The 24,190-nt window shown below is 41.0% G+C and overlaps 1 protein-coding gene across 2 annotated transcripts in view; it reads left to right on the forward strand.

Annotated features, from left to right (window-relative positions):
• LOC306961436 (protein kinase C beta type-like) overlaps positions 1–21,233 on the forward strand; it is a 40,306-nt gene extending 19,073 nt beyond the window's left edge. The window contains exons 4-17 of one of the 2 annotated variants that reach the window (XM_079554178.1): positions 1,018–1,129; positions 8,897–9,025; positions 10,256–10,412; positions 10,495–10,629; positions 10,707–10,803; positions 10,956–11,099; positions 12,408–12,581; positions 13,157–13,248; positions 13,342–13,404; positions 14,906–15,044; positions 15,228–15,308; positions 15,409–15,516; positions 16,834–16,974; positions 17,343–18,285. In XM_079554178.1, coding sequence (XP_079410304.1) covers positions 1,018–1,129; positions 8,897–9,025; positions 10,256–10,412; positions 10,495–10,629; positions 10,707–10,803; positions 10,956–11,099; positions 12,408–12,581; positions 13,157–13,248; positions 13,342–13,404; positions 14,906–15,044; positions 15,228–15,308; positions 15,409–15,516; positions 16,834–16,974; positions 17,343–17,495 — 1,725 coding nt within the window. In that variant the 3' untranslated portion in view covers positions 17,496–18,285. Of the gene's footprint in view, positions 1–1,017; positions 1,130–8,896; positions 9,026–10,255; positions 10,413–10,494; positions 10,630–10,706; positions 10,804–10,955; positions 11,100–12,407; positions 12,582–13,156; positions 13,249–13,341; positions 13,405–14,905; positions 15,045–15,227; positions 15,309–15,408; positions 15,517–16,833; positions 16,975–17,342; positions 18,286–20,961 lie in introns of those variants that run through there. The other variant, XM_079554179.1, reaches the window with a different exon arrangement.
• The last annotated feature ends 2,957 nt before the right edge of the window (positions 21,234–24,190 follow it).

The raw sequence follows: 24,190 nt of genomic DNA on the forward strand, positions 1-24,190 counted from the left end.
ATTATAATATGGAACACAGTGTAATGTGACAATCGCCAACACCAAGCAAACATAGAAGAAGAAAAGTGCATGGAGCTTATCTTCAATTTGCTGAGGCTGCATTGGACTGGACTCTACAGAGCAAGGCTTGTGCAATAATCATTTGAAAAGCGCAGCAGTTGCAGTCCCTCACTGTGAGTGAAGACACTGGAAGAATGTTTCCCCTTGATAACAGCATTTACACAAAATCAAGAACACTAGGAACAGAAACTAATCCATAAACTTAGTTCATCCTTCTCAAGCTTTTAGTCACTTTTTATTTGTAAACAATCGGCCTCTGTTTTATCCAGTTGAAATTGGCAGTTAAAGTTATTAATTGAAAAGTAACAAAGAGATCGCGGCTTTTTCCACACTCTGTATCAGCCCATTATTAAAGCAAAAACAGAAGATCAGGAGTCCTTTTAAAATTTTTAGTGAGGCTGAAGCTCACAGACGGAGCAGGCACACCGACACAGGCAGCAGAGAAACTAGTGAAATAAGACTGATTTAGGAGGATATGGTCACCAAAATTACACCAGGCAGCACCTAAAGTACCGTCTAGCTACTACTAGGAAAAAAAATCTGTTTATAAGACCTTTTTAAAAAGCACCCTTGAGATTGACCATAGATGTAATCACTACCCAATTAAAACTTGACTTGCACAGTTGATATAACTTTTATCAGGTCTCAACATGAACTACCCTCGCCGATGTGCCCTAAAGTATTTTTAAAAACCCTTTGAATATTAATTGGTACATAATGTTTTAGAGCTAATAACTATGCCAGTGTTGACATAACCCAGAATAGAAAAGCACTACAGCCGCATTTACTGTGCACTGTCTTCAGCGCTAAACAGGATAACGCATGCTTTTTCTTACGGCAAACTCAATTACGGCGCCTAATTGAATTTGTGTCCCTAATGGCCTGAGATAGGAGGCCCTCAGCACTTGACTTAACACGACTAATCAAATGTCTTTTCCTTTTTCTCCCTGTGCGCAGGATCCCCGGAGTAAACACAAGTTCAGGGTGCACACGTACTCCAGCCCCACCTTCTGCGACCACTGCGGCTCGCTGCTCTACGGCCTCCTCCACCAGGGCATGAAGTGCGACCGTACGTACACTCGCCGTCCGCCAGTCCGCTGCAGATGTGGCTAATACAGGAAATTGTTAACAGCTTTGAGTGTATGGAAAAGCGCTGTTTTGGGGCGGCTGTAACAGTCAGCGTCTATTTGTAGGAGCAGTGTGGGGCGGGGCGAGGCGCTTTAGGGTTGATTCCACAGCCTAAGCCGCTCCAGACTGTGGCCACATATGCAGTTTGTCTGGGAACAGTTTGCAAAAGGAGGAGCTACGCATTTATTGGATGATGCAAATACAAAACAAGTAAACATAAACATGAAAATGGATCCAAATTTGTAATATTAAATGCCTTCCTTTTTCTTTTTTTTTGAAAGCATTTAGAATCATATAAGACGTGTTAAATCTGCGGCTTTGAATGTTAGTGTTGTTAAAATGCAGTACAGTGGGTAGTACAGAGAGGTGAAACAGGAAGTGGTTCCCAGCACTGTTAAACGATACCACCACGGTATCGAAAAAAAGGTTTAGGCGCTTCTGGTATTGAAAAAATAGAAGTATTGTGGAAAAATAAATAAGAATGTTTAGATCCCAGTTTTGATCCTGCTGGTCATCAAAAAAATGAGGAAAACATGGGGGGAAAGAAAGGTACAAAATTTTAAAGAAATAAAAAGGTGAAAAAAATAAATAATAATAATTGCGAATAATCAGGGACACAAGTAGAAAAGTTTGTAAACATTTGCGGGGGTGGACAAAAATGTAAAAAAAATTAGGAAATGTGTTATGTTGTTTTTAACCTTTCTGTAGTTAAAGGACGTTTCTTAGTTGTTTCACCTCAAATAAATGATACAAATGTAACATTAATAATCTGTTTTATGGTTCAATATGACAAATATTTTAGTATAGGTATATCAGAAAATGTATCGTACATGTATCGTCATCGAAAACCATGGTTAAAATGCTAGTACGATACCCAGCCGTAGATCCCATTATTTTGTTTCTTTGCTTATTTGGTCGAGACGGTGCATGTTAAAGGAATAGGCCACCGTTTTTAAACACTGAGATATGTTCTTACCTTAGCTTAGACGAGTTGATGCGTACCTGTCTGGTGTTTACGCTTACCCTCAGTCACGTAAACAGAGCACAGACGGCGTTAGCACAAAGTCTCTCCTCTTCTCATCAATGGATCCAACTTGAGGTGAAGTTAGAAGCCTCTGTGCTCTGGATTGTAGCACTCTCAAACACAGTATCATTCATCCTGGCCTATTGTACATGTTTTTAGTGGTAGGGGAAACCGGAGTGCCTGCAGGAAACCCACACAGACACGGGGAAATCATGCAATCATGCAACTCCACACAGAAAGGCACTGTCCAGGTGGAAATCGAACCCGGGACCTTCTAGCTGTGAAGCACGAGCACTAACCTCTGTACTACCATGCTGTAATGATTCCTCCCTTTGTTAATAATGACGGCCTCACTGGTTGTCCCGTCATCCCCAGTCCTCATTGCCCTAAACGCCTTTAGCCACCGCTGTCAGTGTGGAGATGAGCGCGCCAGTATTTACTGTAGGAGCTCCTCTCCAAGCATGAGCACTTGTTTTATTAGGGTTATTGAAGAGGCGTTGTGTTGTTTTATAAGCAAACATCACAATGGGCCCTTTCAGGTCACCTTTTTTTTTCACTCCAACATATTTGGATGTCTCATGCAAATAAAAGTGCCTCGGTAATAACCAACACTGACCAGCCTCTGTGTTAGTGTTCAATGTTGCCACAAATCAAGTATTTCAAAATATTCTCTTTCAACCTTTACGGGGGGAAACGATGAATATTCGGCCGGACTCCAATCACTGAAATGTGGCTGGTTCTAACAGGAAGGGCATCTGGGATACATGGTCTAACACAGTGTCAATTGTTTTTCAAGAATGAAAGTCACCTTACAAAGTTCATTTCGTAATCCACTGAACATCTTTCATCAACTAAAATACCACATGAATCATGAAACCTGTATTTAGCAGAGGCCTGGGGCAATCATGTTCAACACACTCCTCAGCACATCCAGAAGATAGCTTAATTATGACATGACTGTATTACCTGGAACAGTGTTACAAAACTGTTTTTTGAAACAAAACCAATTTGTCAGTGCGTCTGCTCTACAGAAAATGAAAAGGTTAAGCTTCAATTGTCTTGTCTTGTCATGTCATGTCAACACTGTAATGTTGACTCTTAAAATATTGCCACAACAACACCCAAAGAAACTAGCCATTATATAGCCTTGGTTGAATGTAGTGGGACGTATGGAGTAATTTGTATACAGTAAGTAAATGTATTCAAGTACTATAGATCGTCGACAAATTTTAGATAATCACTCTTACTGTACAATTATCATAGTTTTGTTGGTTAGTTGTAGTTTAGTTTTATGAGACTGTAAATAATGTACTTCTACTTATTTTAAAGCTTCTCAGCTGAACCGGAATTGTTGCATTCCCACATTGCACTTCTGCTCTGTAAACCTTGTTCTACATGGGAGTAAACAAAAAAACAACAACAGACTTACATGAAAGTGCAGAGCAGGAATCACTACTGCACCTACTGACAAAAAAATGCAAAAAGACATAGCTTGGGGCAGCTTTAAAGGAACAGGCCACCGTTTTTACATACTGAGATATGTTCTTACCTGAGCTTAGACGAGTTGATGCGTAACTGTCTGGTCTTTGTGCGTGCGCTTAGTCACACAAATGTTGTTAGCATTTAGCCTCTCCCAGCATAGGTATAGCTCAAAACTGGGTGAAGTTAGAAGCTACCATTTAAATACGGTTACTTGAGTAGTTACACGATCCAAGTTTAGTTACACAAATTTAAACAGCGGATATAAAGGGGCACCATATTGTAAGGCGTTATAACATAGGAGCACTTTCACGTAAATAGGGAGAACGTGGAACAGCTTGGAAGCTTCTAATTTCACCCCAGTTTGGAGCGATACCTTAGCTGGGAGAGGCTAAATGCTAACAACATTTGCGTGACTGAGCGCACGCACAAAGACCAGACAGGTACACATCAACTCGTCTAAGCTCAGATAAGAACATATCTCAGTATGTAAAAACTGTGGCCTGTTCCTTTTAAAGTAATATTACTCTTACTTGAGGAACTCTTACAACTGTGAGTAAAAGTGGCAAACGCTTTATGCTGACATACGAAAATGAATGAGTGACGTTTAATTAAACTAAACTTGAATTCATTTGCCTTATTTGTTTTATCTAATTTCGGGGAGTTTTCTCTGGAAATATCAGGAATGTTGATTACAAAAACACAAGTAAACTAGTAAAACACAAGCAAAAAACACTAGTATTTGTTTTTTACTTTATCTTGCATCATAATTCAGGTCACTACTTTGTACTTCTACTTAAGGAAAACTATTTTAAAGGCACACTGCGTAACATTTTGAATGATTCTGTGGCCTTCAATACAAAACATGATCCCAATGACCAGCTGGACACAGAAAATGTATATTATTGAATATAATTGCAAGTAACTGTAAATGTGTATATGTATGTATGGATAATGAATGTAAATATATTTACTCAAAGAATGGATTTTTAATCATTGTTAATAATTTTGTCCATGTTTTTCAACAATAAGAATTGAATATAGGCTAAAATGAATGTATTTTATTCTATTTATCGAGTGAAATGTTAGCGGTGTGGCTTTAAAGTAATGTTGCTCTTATTTGAGTAAATATTTTGCCACTCTACCCACCTCTGCAAAGCACATAGTGTTTCAATACATTATAATAAAAAAATAAACATGTAAACAATAAAAAGTTATACAAACGAAAATGGCACAAAAAACAAACAAAAACATTATTTTCGACAGATTATTACTTTAACCTAAAATCAAAATCCTTCTGATTTATATTACATCGTCTTATGAAACTCTCGTAAAGAGATTTGAAGTAATTTCCAATCGACACCATGAATAATTGTTGTCTATTTTTAGTCGGTGCCGTGTGTGATGCGGCGGCTCTGAACAGGAAGTCATTCACTAAGGTGTAACACTGTCTCTTGCACTTTCTATATTTGTATTGTTCCTCATTTTAGCACCAAGTCGAGCCCTCAATAGCACGCTCAACAGACGCTGTTGACTGCGCTTTTGTTTTAATGACTCCACACAAAGCATCGCCGCCAGACAGATTTACCACTGAAATGTAAAAATAAAAAGTGTAATCTGCTTGGTCTGGGATTAGGTCGTCAGTAAGTTAGGCAAACTTCTGTCAACCAAAGCTTTTAAAACCAGCCTCGCCAGTCTCCTCTATGGTTTATCCAATTGTAATTGTTTCCCGTTGAATGTTGAAAATCGTATTACCCCTGATGACCATTTTACGTTGAATATTGGCACCAAGGAACTGAACATATTACCGACATACCAACTTGTTTTTTCCAATGTACTAGTAAGAATAATGAGGGAGAAAGAGGTATTGCGATTGTGGATGGCATTGCAATAGGTCTGGGCAATATGACAAAAATAAAAATGAAAATTGAATTGCAATATAATCCTCCCGGCTTTTTGGTGTGATTTATCGCCATTAAAGGGACTATACAGATTTTGAAAATGTTAAAATTAGGTATTTTTCCTCCCCCTACATGTTCCAACAATGGCTTAATGTGTAGAATGAGCCCAGACCTGTTCACCACAACTGCCTCTAAAATCCTGCACTGTCACTCAAAAAGGTGTTAATTTGGGTCCGAAGTGCCGTCATGCGCGAGCTTAATATAGAAGCTGCAGTTACACGTATGACCTAAGGTGGCAGTAGTGAGTATAAAATGACTAGCTTGCATCTAGCCCCTTTAAGGCTTTGCTGAATGCACTTTTTCCAGTTCAGCCCCTCTGCTGGTCGGTCGGGATTCACATTTCGTTCCATGTCTTCAATCGAATAATTGGCCTCTTTATCAAATGATTATTGATGAACTATTAGACGTCAAAGGCACATTATGGACTAAAAACATCAGTTGCCAAATTGCCTCAAACTATGAGAGAGCTTGTTTTATTATCCTTTCATGCAGCGCAGCGATTAGATGTCAGTGATACTTTTAGTCGATTAAACACATGATGGCGATGATTTTGACTGAAGACTGATTCATTTTGGGAACACGTTAGAGTACTGGGTTAGCAGGTTTTGCTTGTTATATGGATTATAATTTGACAGTGATTCACTCGCTTTTGTACCGTTGGAAGTTATTTGCCAATTCTTGATTCAAACAACAAAATCCCGGTTTGGATTGCAAATTCAAGGCGTTCACTGCCGTTTGTGTGGGAGAGAAGGAGAGAGAAGGAGGTAAGTCAGAGTCATCATAGGGGCGCAGTGGAATTACACACCAAAAAAAATAGAAAACATTGGAAATTATGTCCACAACACCATGCGCTTTTGGCCGTATTTAGCCACTCGCTGATGCATGACAGCCTGGGTTCCAATGGATTTAAAAAGTCTCTCCAAATCCCTGCAGTAGGGCTTATTCTGATAGATGGCTATTTGTATGGGATAAGTTTACAGTTCATATTTCTGTCTTCTCTCAAATGCGAATGTGTTAAAACTGTGCATTGATATAATAAAAATTGGTAAATAAAATCGCAATACTTTGAAGTAAACACATGGGTTCTTTTTTCCCCAGTGTAAATAGATGATGTGCAAACAGATGCGCCTCTTTCTGGTGAGGAACCTTAAACGCTGTGGGTCTGGGTCATCTTTAAGTTTTAATTGGAGGCGAAGCTCGGGTGGCAGTGTAAAGGGATCCGCGTCGGGAGTGCGGGGAACTGGACGTGTTTACATGCGCTTTATAGGGAGATAAGGTTGAACACACAGCTAAACTGTGACTTGAAAGAATGCAGCAGTAGATGCTTCATCTGATAGGGAGAGACCCCTCCGCCGACTGATCTATTTCAGAGCGAATGCACTCTGACATCTTGTGGACAAAACTGGCAATTACACGCAGGTGGAAGGCCTCGCTGGATTGTTTACACTGTGTTGGACTGTGGGGGAGGTTAACTGGTTAGTTTAGGTTACGGAGCAGGGTCAGGCACACTCCACCAAAGGGACACGTTTCAAAATAGATGGACACCTCTGCACAAAATAGAAATAAAGTTTTATCTCAATGAAAAATATACTTTGTCAGCTGTGGAAAGGACCTTTTATAATTTTCATAATTTTCAAATGAGAGAATCTCTTATGTACTACACTACTAAAAGATTTGCATGTTCGCTTGTAGTATCAAAAATGTGGCTCGATCGATAGTTATTATCATGTCAATAATACAGTATGTAAATCTTAAATAGTCTCTCAAGATGCTCAGTTGTCCATTTTGCAATTTCCTGCAATATTCATTCACTTCCACATTTGGTGGCCTTAAGTTCCTATAGTAGTCAACTGGGGAAAACTGACAGAAGTAAAGCTGCGAGACTGCACCCCCACCCCCCACCCTCACCAATAATCACTCTAGCACAAACAACCGTCACCTTTAGATGGACGAGCGTGCAATGAGCCACAGCCACCCCGATTTACTTATTAATAACATAGTCCATCCATCTTCTTCCACTGCTCTGTTGAATAATGGGGATGACTCTCCTCCTCCACAATGTTTTACTTTTTCACTCGACCTTTATGTAACCAGGATAGTCCCACCGAGATTAAGAAGGGAAGTTCGGGTCGCAGAAGTTTTGTTACTACGGGTATGAAAAGAATAAAAGTTTTGAAAGCAGGTAGCAAAAAAAATAGTATATCGTTTAGATCCGAGTGTTGATGCTGTTGGTCCAGTTTTTCTTATTTTTGCCCCAGTTTTTTCTCCTTTTTTAGTGTTGTGGAGAACACTTTGTGATTGTATTTAGTTACAGAATACTGAATACTTGCCTTAAATTATATTTTGTAACGCTTTATTACTTTGTCCAATCAGAGTATTATATTCTGAATACTTTAAATACTTTCACATTGATTTGCATGATATTCATGTATAAATAAGCCGTATAATTACAAAAATATAGGCTATACTTGTTGGAACGTCTGTTATAAACGTATTTACCAATAATTAGGAATTCAAAAACTCTCTTGGCCAATGCATGCACTTAATAATGTTGAGCAATATGAAACTAAAATGTAATGATTGAGTTCCTGTATTCCCTTGATTTTAGGGATGTGACTGCTTTCTAAATACTCACACAGGGAAGTGTAACTGTAGCTGAACACCGTTATGTAAAGTTAGTTTTCTAAATGCATGTATTTAGTTACTCCCCATTTCCCACAGTTTTTTCCATTTTTTTTCTTCAGTTTCCCCCCCAATTTATTCCCCAATTTTCCCCCATTTTTTCACAAATCATTCCCAATTTTTCACACATTTCTCGATATTGGAGATGAACCTGATTATTATAAGTTTGCAGATCTTTTTTCCTTTTTGTTTTGTTTTCTGATTTTAGACGACAAATGTTTTAGTAAAGGTACAAATAAAGTATTGTTCAGGTATTGGTATCAAATCCAAGTATTGTTAAAGTACTGGTATCAGGAAAAAATGTACCCAGCCGTAGGCGCAAGTGCTAACCACTGCACCACCAAGGACAGCCTTAGGAGAGGCTGATGATGCTGGTCTCTCATCATAAGAGCCTCCTGAACGGCTCTTTGTCTGACCTTTGACCCCGGGCTCTCCAATCCCTCCACCGTGATGAGGGGCGGTTCAAGGAGGGTTCAAGTGCATCCTCAAACTACTTTCATTTGCGCGGCACTCGTTGTTATGTCCACATGTACGGTGTGTGTAAACTTGTGTCTTCCCACAGACTGTATGATGAACATCCACAAGCGCTGCGTGGCCAACGTCCCGAGCCTGTGCGGGACGGACCATACTGAGAGGAGGGGGCGCATCCACATCTCTGCGCAGATCAGCGGAGACGGCCTCACTGTCAAAAGTGAGTCCACCCTTCACATTCAATGAGTGCATTTAAAAGAATTTAAATGTAGAACAAGAGGAATGCATTTTAATCCTGACTTGCATTCATAATGATAACTTATTTTTTTGCTCCGTGGTCCTAATATCCTTTAACCTCTTAACCCCCGCCTTAGCTATAACAAAACAAAACCTGTGTAAATTGATCTTTTTCCTTGCATTGTTTGTTTGTCACTTTTTGTTACATCACTTTTTTCAAGAAACCTTTAGATTTGGGTATTGCCAAACTGGAGAAAATGTGCTTAGCTCAGGTTGGGGTCAACCTCTTAACTCCCACCTGAACGGATCCCATTTTCTCCAGTTTGGCTTTACCCTAATCAAAAAGCTTCTTGGGGAAAAAAGCACAAAAATAGCCACAAAAAATGAGAAGAAAACAAGGATGTAAACGCAACAAAAAAGTGACAAAAATTCAACAAAAATGTGACAAAAACTCAACCAAAAAGTGACAAAAATTCAACAAAAATGTGACAAAAATTCAACAAAAATTCAACAAAAATTCAACAAAAATTCAACAAAAATGTGACGAAAAACTCAACCAAAAAGTGACAAAAACTCAAAAAAAAAAAAAAAAAAACATACAAAAGGTGACACAACACAGCGACAACGCAAGGAAAAAGATCAGTTTTGTGGGTCTTAGCTTTCAAATGAGGTGTTACGCAGCCAAAAGAGGACAGAATGCATTTGGTTTAGGCGGGTGGTAAGAGATTAAGAGATTAATTGTGTTGTGCACTGGCTCTACAGTTGGTAGAAACCTCAGAAAAGCAACCAGCCATGTATTATATTCTGAATCTGCCGTACTGTGGCGCTGTTTTAGCATTGTTGTTTTGCCCCTCCCATTGAAAAAGAAAGCCGTCATCGTCCCAGGCCACACTATAACTGGAAAGTCCATTAGGAGATCGATGGGCCAACGATTGCCCCACTTCTGCAGCGGGATGGAGCAGCCACATGCCCTCGACACTTTGCATCGATTATGGAACAAACTAAACTGCTATTAAGTGTTGGCAAACGCAGGGCACCTTTATTTAAGCCAACGCAAATATGTTTTTTGGAGGAAAAGTTGCCCCATCCTTCCGTGCATCTCTCAAATGTTGACATGTTTTAGGACGTGCACCCCACTCCCACACATCTCCATGTATTAAATCATATATCACGTGTTTACCTTCACACTGATTACTTTCCCGTTCTCCCTCAGTTATGCAGGCAAACAACTTGGTGCCTATGGACCCGAACGGCTTGTCGGACCCCTACGTCAAACTGAAACTCATCCCAGACCCCAAGAGCGAGAGCAAGCAGAAGACGAGGACCATCAAATGCAACCTCAACCCCGTGTGGAACGAGACCTTCACTTTGTAAGCCCAAAACAAAAACATGTTGTTATTATAGACTTTACGGTATGGTGTCTCAGTCTCATATGTAACGCTCCCTCCTCAGCGTTTTGAAAGAGACCGACAAAGACCGGCGCCTGTCCGTGGAGGTGTGGGACTGGGACCTCACCAGCAGGAACGACTTCATGGGTTCGCTGTCCTTCGGCATCTCCGAGCTGCAGAAGCAGGAGATAGACGGATGGTACGGGGGCTGGAAATATACAAAGGCCTTCGCTGCTATTTGAATCTGACGAGGCGTTCTCCCGATGCTGTTCTTAGGTTTAAGCTCTTGGCTCAGGAGGAAGGAGAATACTTCAATGTCCCGGTACAGCCAGACGGGGAGGAGGGGAACGAGGAGCTCCGACAGAAATTTGAGGTATTTGATCAAATTTGGAAGAAATGGACACGGCAAACATTGAGCCAGTGATTTGTTCCGTTTGGAAAAGGCCCAGTGATGAAGCTTCTGCCTCTGCAATGTTCTAAATGATTAAAAACTATTTAATTCCACTCCTTTTGTGTTTCACTCAGCGGTGGAAGGTTGGCCCGGGAAAGCCCGCCGACTCTTCGTCCTCCTCGTCTATCTGCAAATACGACAGCAACGGCAACCAGGACCGAGTAAAGCTGTCCGACTTCAACTTCATCATGGTCCTGGGAAAAGGCAGCTTTGGGAAGGTGACGCGTTTCTAAATATTGTACCTGGTGTTCATTTAACACAGTACATTTTATCATAGTCTTTTTGCTTGAGAGGGGTTTGGGGTTTCCACCTTTTTCTTTTATTTGTTTGGCAGTACTCGGACAAAGTAAATGAAAGCGTCTTTGAGTGTCTTGAAAAGCGCTAAACAAGACCTTTGATTATTATTACTAACATTTCTGAACAATTGTCCTCCCTTTGGCCACAGTCAGCCTAACAGGGACTAAAATGTGACGTGACAGCTCACTGAAACAGGCATAGCAAAAACAACTTAGGATTTAACAGAATATCGCGGCCACAACGTAACAACATAAAAAAAAGTTGTACTTGTCCACAGAGTTGAGCATAAGCATTAGTGCCTATGTGTGATTTAACGTTAGTGGAGGTCCTCCCCCTGAGAAATTTAGTAACAATTAAGTCTCAGTCCCTCTATTTTGGTGGGTTTTACGTGGGGTATTACATTGTATAATATGGATGCATTTAATGGGCAATAATGTAATTTAACAGTAGCTATTCAAAAAATATTAGGAATAATCTGATAAATGGATAAAGTGGCATTTATTTGGTCACTAAATTTGACAGAAATGACCTTCTTTTTCTCTTTATATCCAAGGTGCACCAACCTGAGCCCGTCTGAAATATGACAGAGAGCTGCTCTAACAGGACTGCTGTAAAAAAAATGTCAGGAGTCAGGATGTCTGAACTTTTCTCCTCTTTTTAAGCCTAAACACAAAGGCATAGGAAAGGCAGAGACCGTTTGACTTCACACAATATTGTGAGAAGTCAAACGCTCTGCCTTTCCATTCCGCGGTGGATCTACAAGTCGTGTTTGTGTTGTTGTTTTTTTGACCCTATGGGACTGCGGATAGAAATTAGCCCTGAGCTTAATCCGGCGTGTTTACAGCACTGGTTGTCTCTTCATTAATGTGCACTGTCCCATTCAAATAAATTCATTAATGACATGAAAGTGCTGTGCTTTAACATCGAGGCTGATCAGCTGTTTCGTCTTATTTTCATTGAACTGCAGAGCCCAGATAGTCGTGAACATGAGAGCCATTTTCATCAATTAAAAAGCGTATTTGTGTTTATTTAGAGCGACAGGCCCGCCGACCGTCAGCTGCCTTTGCAGAACCGGGCTCAGCTCAATGACAGAAATATGGAACGAATAGTGTCCCAAATTGGATCAGTACAGCCAAATATGGGCTGATTCCGTATTATATGGGACGGGTGGCAACTGTGCTCCTGTGCAGGATTCACTGTTGGGTAATTCCCTTATTGTTTATCTGCAGGTGATGCTGGCTGAGAGGAAGGGCACTGATGAGCTGTATGCCGTTAAGATCCTAAAGAAGGACGTGGTGATCCAGGACGATGATGTGGAGTGTACTATGGTGGAGAAGAGAGTGCTCGCTCTGTCCGGAAAACCCCCCTTCCTCACTCAGCTGCACTCCTGCTTCCAGACTATGGTTAGACCGACTTACTTGTATGTTTGTGTGAGCTGTTTTCTATTGTAGGAAACAGTTTTTTAACAAGCTGGTGCCAACTGTAACTGACAATGGAAAGCAGTCTGACCTGAATCAAAGTTGAGTTGAAAACATGCTGCAGAGGCCCAGTTTTAGCTGCTCTAACTCCCGTCGAGGCATTGACCTGGAAGTTCATCTCCCGCTCAATGACCCTGAGACCATTGTCTCGTCAGAGCTGTGAGTCTGTCCAACACTCGGCATCCACAGTGTGATCAGTCTTTTTGCTGCATTGTGACGCAACAGGAAAAAGAAACCATGAATTGCTTCCACTTTTGAGCCTGATTGAATCCTAATAATGAACTAACTCTACGCCAGGGCTGGTCACTGCCGTCAGTTGGGCATTCTTCAGTCTTCTCTGGAGCCATTTGTTTGGAAAAGCACCATGTTTGTGTAGTTTCTCAGTAGTTCCCGACTTCTATATTTGATGAACAGATTCACATACTTCTCTATATAAAAATAATCGAGTCTGAACACTGTGGAAGTTTACTCTTGCTCAGCGTCTTTCCTTTGTTCTACAGGACAGATTGTATTTTGTGATGGAGTACATCAATGGCGGAGACCTCATGTACCACATCCAGCAGGTCGGCAAGTTCAAGGAGCCTCATGCTGTGTAAGGATCCCTCCTAGTACAAAGAACTAAACATGTTCCACTGCATCTCGCAAACAATGATCAACTTTGTATCCTCTCTTTTTGTCCCTTAAGATTTTATGCCGCCGAGATCGCCATAGGACTTTTCTTCCTTCACTCTAAAGGCATAGTGTATCGGTGAGTTTTTACAACTAATTTTTGACTCTTTGTGTCCATGAAACATCACTGGACCTGTTCCGAGCAGCTCTGCACACAAACTGCATAAACTATGACGGTAATATCAAATTATTGCTCTGCCATTAGCCAAAAATGGTGGCTTGTATCTTAGCTTTACCATAATGAATTCCCTCTGCTGCCAGTTAAGTGTATTTTCCAAACAACATTATTTTAAGTTGTAAAGCGTGGATGTTGAGGTATCACAAAAGCAGGTTTCTAAGCTAAAGTTATGCGTTTGTCTAGTGATGCCAAGAGCAGCCGGTTTTACAGTTGTTTTGGCATCCATGGTAAACCGTCGTGACAATGAGCCGTAGCATATTTCTGTGCCAAACTGCACACTGACCGGTGAGGGCTGAAGAACCGGGGAATCCAGTGTTATCCCAGGATAATTGTGCAACGCTGCCAATGTAGCAGTAGTTAAAAATGTATTGTCCCCGTGAGGAAACGTATCCGCAGTGATTGTAAACTTGTAAAATGACTTGTGACACAAATGAGGCCTGGTTTTTAGTACCTGTGATCAGAGGGACGCAGCTCAAACTGTGCTGCCGAGTTTTATGAAAAGTACTGTTAAAGTACTGTAAAGATTTGGAGGAATTCACTGAATTTTCTTCCTTCATTTAGATTAGGGCACGACCGATATGAAGGGTTGGCATGGCCGATATTAAGTCATTCAATTTGATGGGGTTTTTATCTTTCAAATAGTCAAGGTTTCAATCCTAGAACTTATATCTAATACCCCTTTGTGGGTTGTTTCTCAGGCTGATGCCGATTTGCACGGCTGATATTTTTGGCCAATATTTTTGGCCTGTGTATGAAGCTTCTAAACGTGTCAGTGTTGAACTGTGTCAGCAGGGGGTGCTGTGAAATTCATGTTTAGTCGGTACTTCAGAGGGAGCTTGTTTAACCCCTTAACCCCCGGTCGAACCGATTCCCGTTTAACCCCCGGGAAAACCGATTCCCTTTTAACCCCTTAACCCCCGGGAAAACCAATTCCCGTTTAACCCCTTAACCTCCAGGGAAACCGATTCCCGTTTAAAGGGGAATCGGTTCGACCGGAAGTTAAGGGGTTAAAAGACAAAAATTAGAAGAATACAGAATGTCACTTTTGGTTCCGGAGATATTGGTCTATTGGCTAATTTTGATATTGATATTTGATATCATTGTAAAATTGCAATATTGTTCCTCTGAATAATTGTGACTGAAAAAACTAAAGTCGTGACATCCCTGCATGTCCACTTCTACATTGACACAGCTTCACTTCATTTAACTCAAAAGTGTCTAGCACAAATAATCTCGTGCAGATGTTTTACAAAAACAAATGTAAAATGCCAGGGCAGTAGCTCAGGTGGTAGAGCGGGTCGTCCCATAACTGAGAGGTCGACCGTTCGTTGGTTCCTCGATGTAAAGCGTTTTGAGTAAAACCGTAGGATGTAAAGACTGAATGGTGCCTGCGTCCTCACAGCGACCTCAAGTTGGACAACGTCATGCTGGACGCGGAGGGCCACATAAAGATCGCCGACTTTGGCATGTGCAAAGAGAACATGTGGGACGGAGAGACCACCAAGACCTTCTGTGGGACGCCAGACTACATCGCCCCCGAGGTGGGTGGATACGAAGACCGTTTGTGCAAGTTGATTCACAAAATATGGGGGGGGAGGAGAGATATCCTCCGTGGGCTGAAGCAAATGCATTGAACTTATTCTGTTTAACGAACTAGACTGTGTCCAATCTGCAAAGGATTTGAGAGGCTCTTTTATTTATTTACATAACGCTGTTTGTTGTAGATCATTGCCTACCAGCCGTATGGGAAGTCGGTGGACTGGTGGGCGTACGGAGTGCTACTCTACGAAATGCTGGCAGGACAGGTCTGTTTGAACACGCACTTTTTTTTTTCTTTTTGGAATGAAAAACGGACCATTGATGACAAACACTAGTGTAACAGGGTTTCGCTTTTGTCTCCTGCAGCCGCCGTTCGATGGAGAAGACGAAGACGAGCTTTTCCAGTCCATCATGGAGCATCACGTCTCGTATCCAAAATCCATGTCCAAAGAAGCTGTGGCCATCTGCAAGGGGGTATGATCAGGGGATTGACGGGCATGTTTAGATAACCTTTAACATTTTCTCCAGTTCGGCTTTACCCAAATCTAAAAGCTTCTTGAAAAAGCTTCTTGAAAAAGCTTCTTGAAAAAAGCGTCAAAATCGCGATGAAGACGGGGATGAAAACGCAGCAAAAATGTGACAAAAACGCCATGAAAAAAGCTATAAAAAACATCACATACCAACAAAAACATGGGGGAAAAAGTTATCAAATAGTGACGTAGAAATGCAAGAGAACCACAAAAAATGCGCTGGAATAGCCACAAAAATGTGACAAAAACGCAAGAAACAGTGACAAGAGAGCGACAAAAAAAGGTACTGGAAAAGCCACAAAAACTCGACAAAAAAAGAGACAGAAAACACAAGAAAACGCTTCAAAAATGTGACAAAAACGATCACTTTTGTAGGCCTTAGCTTTCAAATGAGGCGTTACTCTGTTGCTCTCCAGTCTCCATGCTTTAAGATTTGGATAAAGTCCAATTGGAGAAAATGCACTCGGTTTAGGCCACTTTATTTTACATTACCTTGATACATTGTGCCTAACTACATTTAGTACCATGTAATGTGCTCTGAAACAATGTGTAATAACTTGTACCTATGGGTTAGATACACAATGGGATAATATGTATTTGTAGTTTGTAGATACATCATGTAATAAGACATAACTCTAACCCTAACCTTAGGCCCTAAACCTAAGGGTTTCGTGTCGTACTACATATTACCAATATCTCAAACATATCTTTATCACCATCAACAGCTGACACCAAAATATCCAGTAGTTTCACTGCCCGCTCCCTCCTCTTGCTCCCCTTTTGAGCTTCAAGTGTCTCACAATGCAATTCGCGCAATGTTCCCCCTTGCTTCCATGTTGTCCCGAAACCCCGACCTGAGAAAAGCTGATAAACGCGCTTATTCCCAGTCCTCATGGTGCTGGAGGGGTCGTGTAATATCACAACCTCGATGTCGGCCCATCTTCGTGCTTTGCTCCCTCCCTCCTCGTGAGAGCAGCTTTGGGCAAAGGCAGTGACTGGTGTGGGATGGTAACATGCAATCTGTAATTTATTTTTCTACAAAGCGCTGAAGTCCGTAGGAAAGACGCCGTGTCGACCGTTTGAAGAGAGCGTTTGACACTCAGATGCTGGAGGTGTCGCTGTAACAGGCTTGAAGGAGATTATTTCAAAAGAGGCTGCACTACTGTTTCTTTTTTAACCTGTGTTGACAGGCACAGCGAAGGTCTGAGCTCAGAACGAACATTTCCTTTGAATAAAACACATTTTGTAATCATTTGTTCAGCTGATGACGAAGCACCCCGCTAAGCGCCTGGGCTGCGGCCCCGAGGGCGAGCGCGACATCAGGGAGCACGCTTTCTTCCGCTTTATCGACTGGGAAAAACTTGAGAACAAAGAGGTGCAGCCGCCATTCAAGCCAAAAGCTGTGAGTATATCACTTTATACTGTAAAAAAATGTTACCAGCTTCAATAATACACATGACGCAAAGCTCAAATAGCTTCATGGATTAGTTGAGGTAAGTTCTCATTCCCCAAACCATCCCCTGCCATTGGTCGCTCCACTGACAAGAGCGCCGCTGATCGGTCAGTGCAGTCACTAATGGCGAAGCTTAGCTGTCACTGGCTCACACATGGACCAATGGAAATCCACAGCTCTGTCTGTGAGCGATTTGATTGGTTGACAGCCTGTTTTAGTTTATTTCTCTTTTTTCTCTTTGTCGTTTTTTCTTCCATCCATCATACTCACTGCACCCCATGCCTCCGTTTTCTCTCCCTCTCTCCTTTGCACAACAGTGTGGCCGTGAGGCGGAGAACTTTGATCGCTTTTTCACACGCCACCCTCCAGAGCTGACCCCCACAGATCAGGACGTTATTTTCAACCTGGACCAGAACGAGTTCCAAAACTTCTCATTTGTTAACCCCGAGTATGCTCAACTCAGCCACTGACCACATGACGCCACGTTTAATAACCTTCTATGGAAATAACTCTCATTTAGCTGAACAGAGCAATACCTTGCTTTTGTCATTCATCCGATTGTTTGTATTAAGCAACATCACTCAAATATTGCCAAATTCTTGTTGATATCACCTGCATATATTGAAGTACTGTATGTTACGATGTGTGAGTGAGTTCTGAGCTCGCTGTATGGAAACACGTCACCTGTGAGACCAAGCCTCAAAGTAAACCTTCAGTTTCCTACTGTGACGTATCTTAGACTGGGCATGTCGTGGCATCAGGCACTTACTTAAAGTACTTAATGTACAGCAGAAAAACCAGGACATATCATTCAGTAGGGGGCTACGTTTGTATAAATGTTGGGACTTCATTTCTTTGTGGTAAAGCATGCCATGTTGTGCCGCTGCTCCCAGACTGTATCCCCTCTCCAGACTTCCCCAATTCTGTCCTTTTAACATGTTTTAAACCTTGTCATTGTTTTGGTTACTACATATTGACAAATATACATGTAATATGTTCACATTTGCTAATAGTCAAACTGTGCAAGTGAAAACTGATCATTTACTTTGCTTCATTTTCTGTTTTTCTATTGGACCAAATACTTTTGTTCAGTGCTATGTTGTGGTGAACTTCTCTCAGAGTATTTGCCGATGTTTGTTTTTTAACAAGTCAGACAATGAGTTTGTAAATGCAGGTCTGACAGTTTTGTGGTTTTATCTTAGAGCCCTTGTTTTCATTTTTGTTCAACATTCTCCACATTGCACTGTTTCGCTGGAGAAACAGGCCGTATATACAGTAAAGTGTTTCCCAGTGGATCACAGGCGTTATGTGCCAAAACAGGTCTTCATAACTGTGATGAAAGGCAGTCACGCCGTGCCAATAGCAGTACATTTACATCGGTTCTCCAAACGTCTGCACAATCGTATTCATTATATTTACAACTGTTTGACCACATGTGTTTTATTGTGCGGAGGTAACTTTGTAACTGTGAATCAATGCAGGATAGTTAACACGTGTCAAAATCCTTGTTTTCTGAGCTTGTATCAAATATCATAAGTTGAAGGGAAGACAAGTTTTGTCAAATAAGAGCTAACACCCTGATGGTAAGAAACATGGACTTTACAGATTGAAATAAATATATTCATTAATTAATGGAATGTATCTGCTTTGGTGGATTGTGTTTTTGATCTGGTTTGTACTCATTTTCTGCTTTGTCTAGTCTGTAAATGTTGCTGGACCTATTGGCAATCATAACACATTTTTGTTTGTTTTTTGCCCAAGTGAGTCTGCATTAAATTAATTTCAGTTTCCACATAATAAATCTCTACAATTAAGCTGCAAGTTAAAGTGTCTGCCTTTGAGTGCAGACCTGCAATAAACAAAACAAAAAATCCCAAGTGTTCAAGTAGTTCAAAAAGTTGTGACCCAAATAATTCCTCAAGTAAAAGTAACTTTTCGTAAAAGTGTTTGATGTTCAAATGTCGGTGTAACCTAAAAATGCATGAAATAATGTGAAAATTATCTACTACTGTATTAAAAAACAACAACTTTAAACCTAATTCTTAAAATGAGAGGCAAGAGAATGTATAGGAATTTAAATTAAACCTTGAATCATTTTCATACGTCAACATGCAGCTTTTGTCAGTCACAGTACAAACGTATAAAGTACTGTGTGAAGATGTAGTTGTAACTTGTTGTAAATGTAACTAACTATACCCCCCCTCTGATTACAATCACTCCAAAACAGCAGACCATCAAAAGGACTTACATTTTCTGTTCTGGGCTGGGATGTTGTTTTTGTTTGTATTTTTGTATTTTTTTTTGCACCTTACACAAACATTAATGGCCACTCAGATCACAATTACAATCAGGAAAACCCCTCTCTGTCCCCAAACGGGTCAGCCTGACTGTACAACATGAAGTAGTAGGTAAACGTGGAGCAGTGGTAGGAGTGGTGCCTATGATGATGATGATGATGATGATGATGTCCTGACATTCGGCTGGACCTGAAAGCGGAGGTAGGACCTGGCTGCTACATGTGTGTCCCGTCGTGTGTCTGCCTGCCTGCCCGTCTGCCTGGGGTTCACTGCTTCACCTCGCTGTCTTACAAACTGGTCTCCTCCTGGTCTCTTGGTTTTGGTCTGCAGTCGCTCTGTCTTCTTCGACTCTTTTTATTTCTTTTTTTTTTATGTCTGTGCGCCAACATTTCCTATACGTGCATTTTTCTACGTGTACATCTTGGGAACTTCTGTGGTGTCCTGTTTGCGGGGGTTGTCCTGTCGTCTGACCCGGTCTGAACTGTGATCGATCATTCACATGTGTATATTCAAATAATTCTTCGATAATTCACTCAGGCTTTTGCATACGGTGACTTTTCAATGGGAGAGAAAAAAATGGTGCAACCAATAAAACCAAAGTCCAATAAAATCATTCCCCCGTGCTTTAACTTGTAATTGTTGAGAGTTTGACGGCTTTCACAACAATTCTTTCCTCCTACTTGTGGGACATGGCAACGTTCTCTTATAAGATCCCGAAAAAAAGCCATCAACATAAAAAAAAAGCAAAAGATTTACGAAAAACTATTGGTTGCACAGCTCTCCAATCCTGCAGATAAAGCCAATATGCCCTAATTTGGCTCCAGATAAAGTGATTGTCTGTAAGTTTGCAAAGTGAAGAGAGAGAGTGTGTGAAATTTGAAAGTAAAAAATCAAATTCCTCCCCTCTCTAACCAGAAAGCCCCTTTTATTGCAAAATAAGGAGAGCAGGAACATAATTTTCAAAAGTGAACGATCAAGCTCCTCCCCCTCCCACCTGATTGGACCTGACAGGCTGGTTCGCAGGAAAAGCTTGCCTCATTGGTCGACGCGGGAGGATGCTAGACTACTAAATTAGTTGCTGAGATCCGGTAAATTGGGACTTATCAAAAAAACAAAAAAAACGTACTATGTTGCTATATATTATATTATTATTAGGTTTCGATGTGGCACATTTTATAACATTTGTAAAACATTTCGACTTACAGACTATCACTTTAAGCACTGTTTTATTTTTACTTGACAGGGGCATATGTGCAACAAATGTGCATAGTGACAGCAGGTCGACACAGTTTTGCAGCCCTACTTTTTAATCAGTCAGTCACGGAACCTTTATTGTTCCTCGCGGACCAATCAAAAAAGGCTTTCACTAACACGAGGCACAAATGGTTGGGATTGGCATAAGCTTTTGTAAAACTTTCTGACCCTGTTTCTGTATTTTGTTCATGAAATCTCACTCTTCTCCCTGAACTGTATAACTTCAGGCTTTTGTCCTAACTATCATTTTTTTTCATTGTCATTTGTAATAATTTCCCCCTTTTTCGCACACCTTGCTTCTCCATGCCTTTCACCGTCACACTTCCTGCCAAACCTCGAATGCGCCGCACTGATCGCTCTCTCCGTGTCTTTCCCCCTTTTCCAGAAGTCTCGCCGGGACGTGGGCAACTTCGACAAAGAGTTCACCAAGATGGCTGTGGATCTTACGCCCACCGACAAGCTCTTCATCATGAATCTGGACCAGAATGAGTTTCAGGGCTTTTCCTACACCAACCCCGAGTTCATCATCCAAGTCTGAGGTCTTCCCAGCCCTAAGCAAAACCCCAAAGTCTGAACCAACACGGCCCGCGATTGATTCTGGACTTAATATTTCATAGTCAAAACGGTCTCACCAGCATCCCGGTCGAACTGCCGCAGATCACGTCACTCGTACCCCTAGGGCTGCGATCCTCGGTTTACCGTACCACTACCGCTGCTCCACCAGTCCATTGTTTTGTCATAAAGGTACATTTCTCTGATTTAAGTGTTGAATGGAGCAGAATTAATACTTTCTGAGCTGACTTTATACATCTTTAGAAGTTAATTTAGTGTGGTTACGCCCATCAAATGTAACCCGGCATTCACGCAGAGATTGGTCACTGAGGAGAAGCTCTGAAGAAACTACCGGAGTGTTGTCCAGCTTGTGAAGGGTTAAGACAGCTCCAGTGAATGTTTTCACCGTGCGGCCGGTGCGCACTATAGACAGAAGAGTGTCTGTTTACTTGATTTGTTCCCCTACGGCCTGTCGTAGTTACGTCACGAACATTCCATAATCAATAGACTGCCATGTTGCCGCTCGTAGACGCTCGTCTGCAGCGGAGGAGTCCCCAGGGGCCAGTTTTACAAACACAACGGAACATTTCATGAACTCCTCAGTCTTCTTCTCGATCGTTGATATGACATTCCAGATTCCAAAGCAGCAATTTTTTAAAAGTCTTGCTCCGCTCTAAAGACATTAATTTAAAGCTAGGGCGCTGGACTTTCCCCATTTTCAAACTTTAAAGGAGGAGGTGGTTGAGTGTAAACTCTTGACTTCCGCCGCAGCTCATTTCTGGCTCTCACAATACCTCCTGCACATCCTGATAATTCACACGCAATAATTGTATGCACAGCTTTTTGCATGGAAATACTAATTTAGACTCTTATTTCTCTGTTGGTGATTGATTATACACATTACTAGGTTTACAATACAAGCTTTAATGAATTTCTTAAAGTGATAGTCTGTAAGATCGTTATTGTTAGAGAAATAACAATGGTGTTCGAGAGGATAGATGAAAAACAGGCAGCAGTCTGGATGTCTTATACAGGAGAAGTTTATTTACCATCGGTGCGGGACCCGGAGACATGAACTCGAGACATTGCGCTAGTCCTACCATTCAAGTCTGTCTATGCTTCCACAGAAAAGGGATAAACACCCTCTCAGAGCGTCAGACTGATACGCAAGAGTCTGAGCACCACAGTCAAGGCTATGACTGAGATAGTACGACTGTACAGCCTGACCCACTATGATAAATAGTGATTTAATGTTATCCTCTAACAGTTATATTGAGGAAAGGTTGAGAGACAGAAGTGTCAAGTCCCCTGCCTTCTCCTCGCCTGATTGGGCCTAAAAGACACTCCTTGTTTGCAAAATGAGGAACAATTTCAAAAGTAAACGATCAAGTTTCCTTCCCCTCCTGGTTGGACCTGATAGGCCGTTTTACAGGAAAGCTCGTCTCATTGGTCGAAGTTATGGCTCCGGGGATTCAGATTAGTTGCTGAGATCAGCAAAGGGAGGGACTGTAGAGAAAATATATGATTAAATATTACTTACATTGCATCAAATTGCAGGCCCGGACAGTTAATTATACACGATCTATAACATTTATAAAACATGTAAATTTACAGACTATCACTTTAAACAGAATAAAGACAAATCACTGAATGTTAGCTAAAGCTGATTTGAAATAACTTCATGTAGGCCTCAATTTATTTCAAACTCGACAGTCTGTTCACTTAGGCGACCCCCGTCAAAGGGCCTCAGACCACACTTTGGGAACCACCACTTTAGTTTCTAGAATCCAAGGAGCCAAACCTCTCTTCAAAACACAACATATTCTTCCCCCGTAAGGAGCAGATTTTTATTTTTTCATCCATCGTTGTTTTTTAATTTTCAAATCAGAACCAATTGAATTCAACACCATCTTCTTTCAGGGCTATACTGTCGTGTTTTGTACCACTGGCCTCACTTTCCCAAATCTCATGTTTAGTCCAAAAGCACGTCTCGTCTTCCCAACTGATGCAAAAAAAAAAAAAAGAAAAAGGAAAAAAAAAAAACACGTCTCTGTCTTGGTTAATCTCTCTTCCTCTTCTCTCTCTGGCAGTGGGTTAGTGCTGTGTAGGCCTAATAGAGTCTTGTGGTACAGCTCATCTATGCATGCCATATATGTGGGTACTGTAGTTCTCTCCGATGCGCCGTTTTCGCGGGTCAGACACTTTAACGGGGGGGACTGTGTGTGTCGGTCGGAGGTATTTCTATGAGATTATGTACCATGAATATGCTATCAAGTAGATGTAATATTTCTGTACGTGTTGAGGTATTCTGTGTAAATAAGAGCGGAGTATACAGTAGAGCTACACAAGTGGTTTACGTTCATGCATTCTATCGTCGAATTTGCACCTTCCTTAACTTGTGCTTCCATTGTTGCCTGTGTGTGCAGTGGCTCCAGAAAGCGTTCAGACCTCCTTTATATTATCCATGTTTTATTATGTAGCTGTCTGGTATAAAACCGTATTAATCTGTTCTCAGTTGGTAAAAATTCTATATAAATTACCCGACAAGAATGAATTGAACGCAGAAATTTGAGATGTTTTGAAAAAAAATCTGAAAATTTTAAAACTTGTAGCAGCAGCTGTTCTGTAGTTGTGTCGTTTTTAACCTCTCAACTCCCGCCTGAACTTGAGAGCATTTTCTCCAGTTCAGCTTTACCCAAATCCTGTAGGCCAGTGTAACGCCTCATTTGAAAGCTAAGATCTACACAACTCATCTAAATGGATTTTTTTTTCCATCATTTTTTTTTTGGTATTCAAGTCATTTTTGTAACTTTTTATCACATTTTATTGTCATTTTTTGTCATTTTTTTGTCAATTTTTTATAATTTTTTTTGACATTTTTTGGCACATTTTTGTGATTTTTTTCGTCAATTTTTCGTCACTTTTTTGTCAAAGTTTTCTCACTTTTTTGTCACATCTTCATCATTGTTTTCGTCTCAGTTCTGTCGCTATTTTCACTCCTTTTTTCCAGAAGCTTTTGGATTGGGGTAAAGCCAAACTGGAGAAAATATGCTCTGTTCAGG

Source organism: Gobius niger (genome assembly GCF_951799975.1).
Source record: "Gobius niger genome assembly, chromosome: 3".
Classification (NCBI taxonomy): Eukaryota; Metazoa; Chordata; class Actinopteri; order Gobiiformes; family Gobiidae; genus Gobius; species Gobius niger.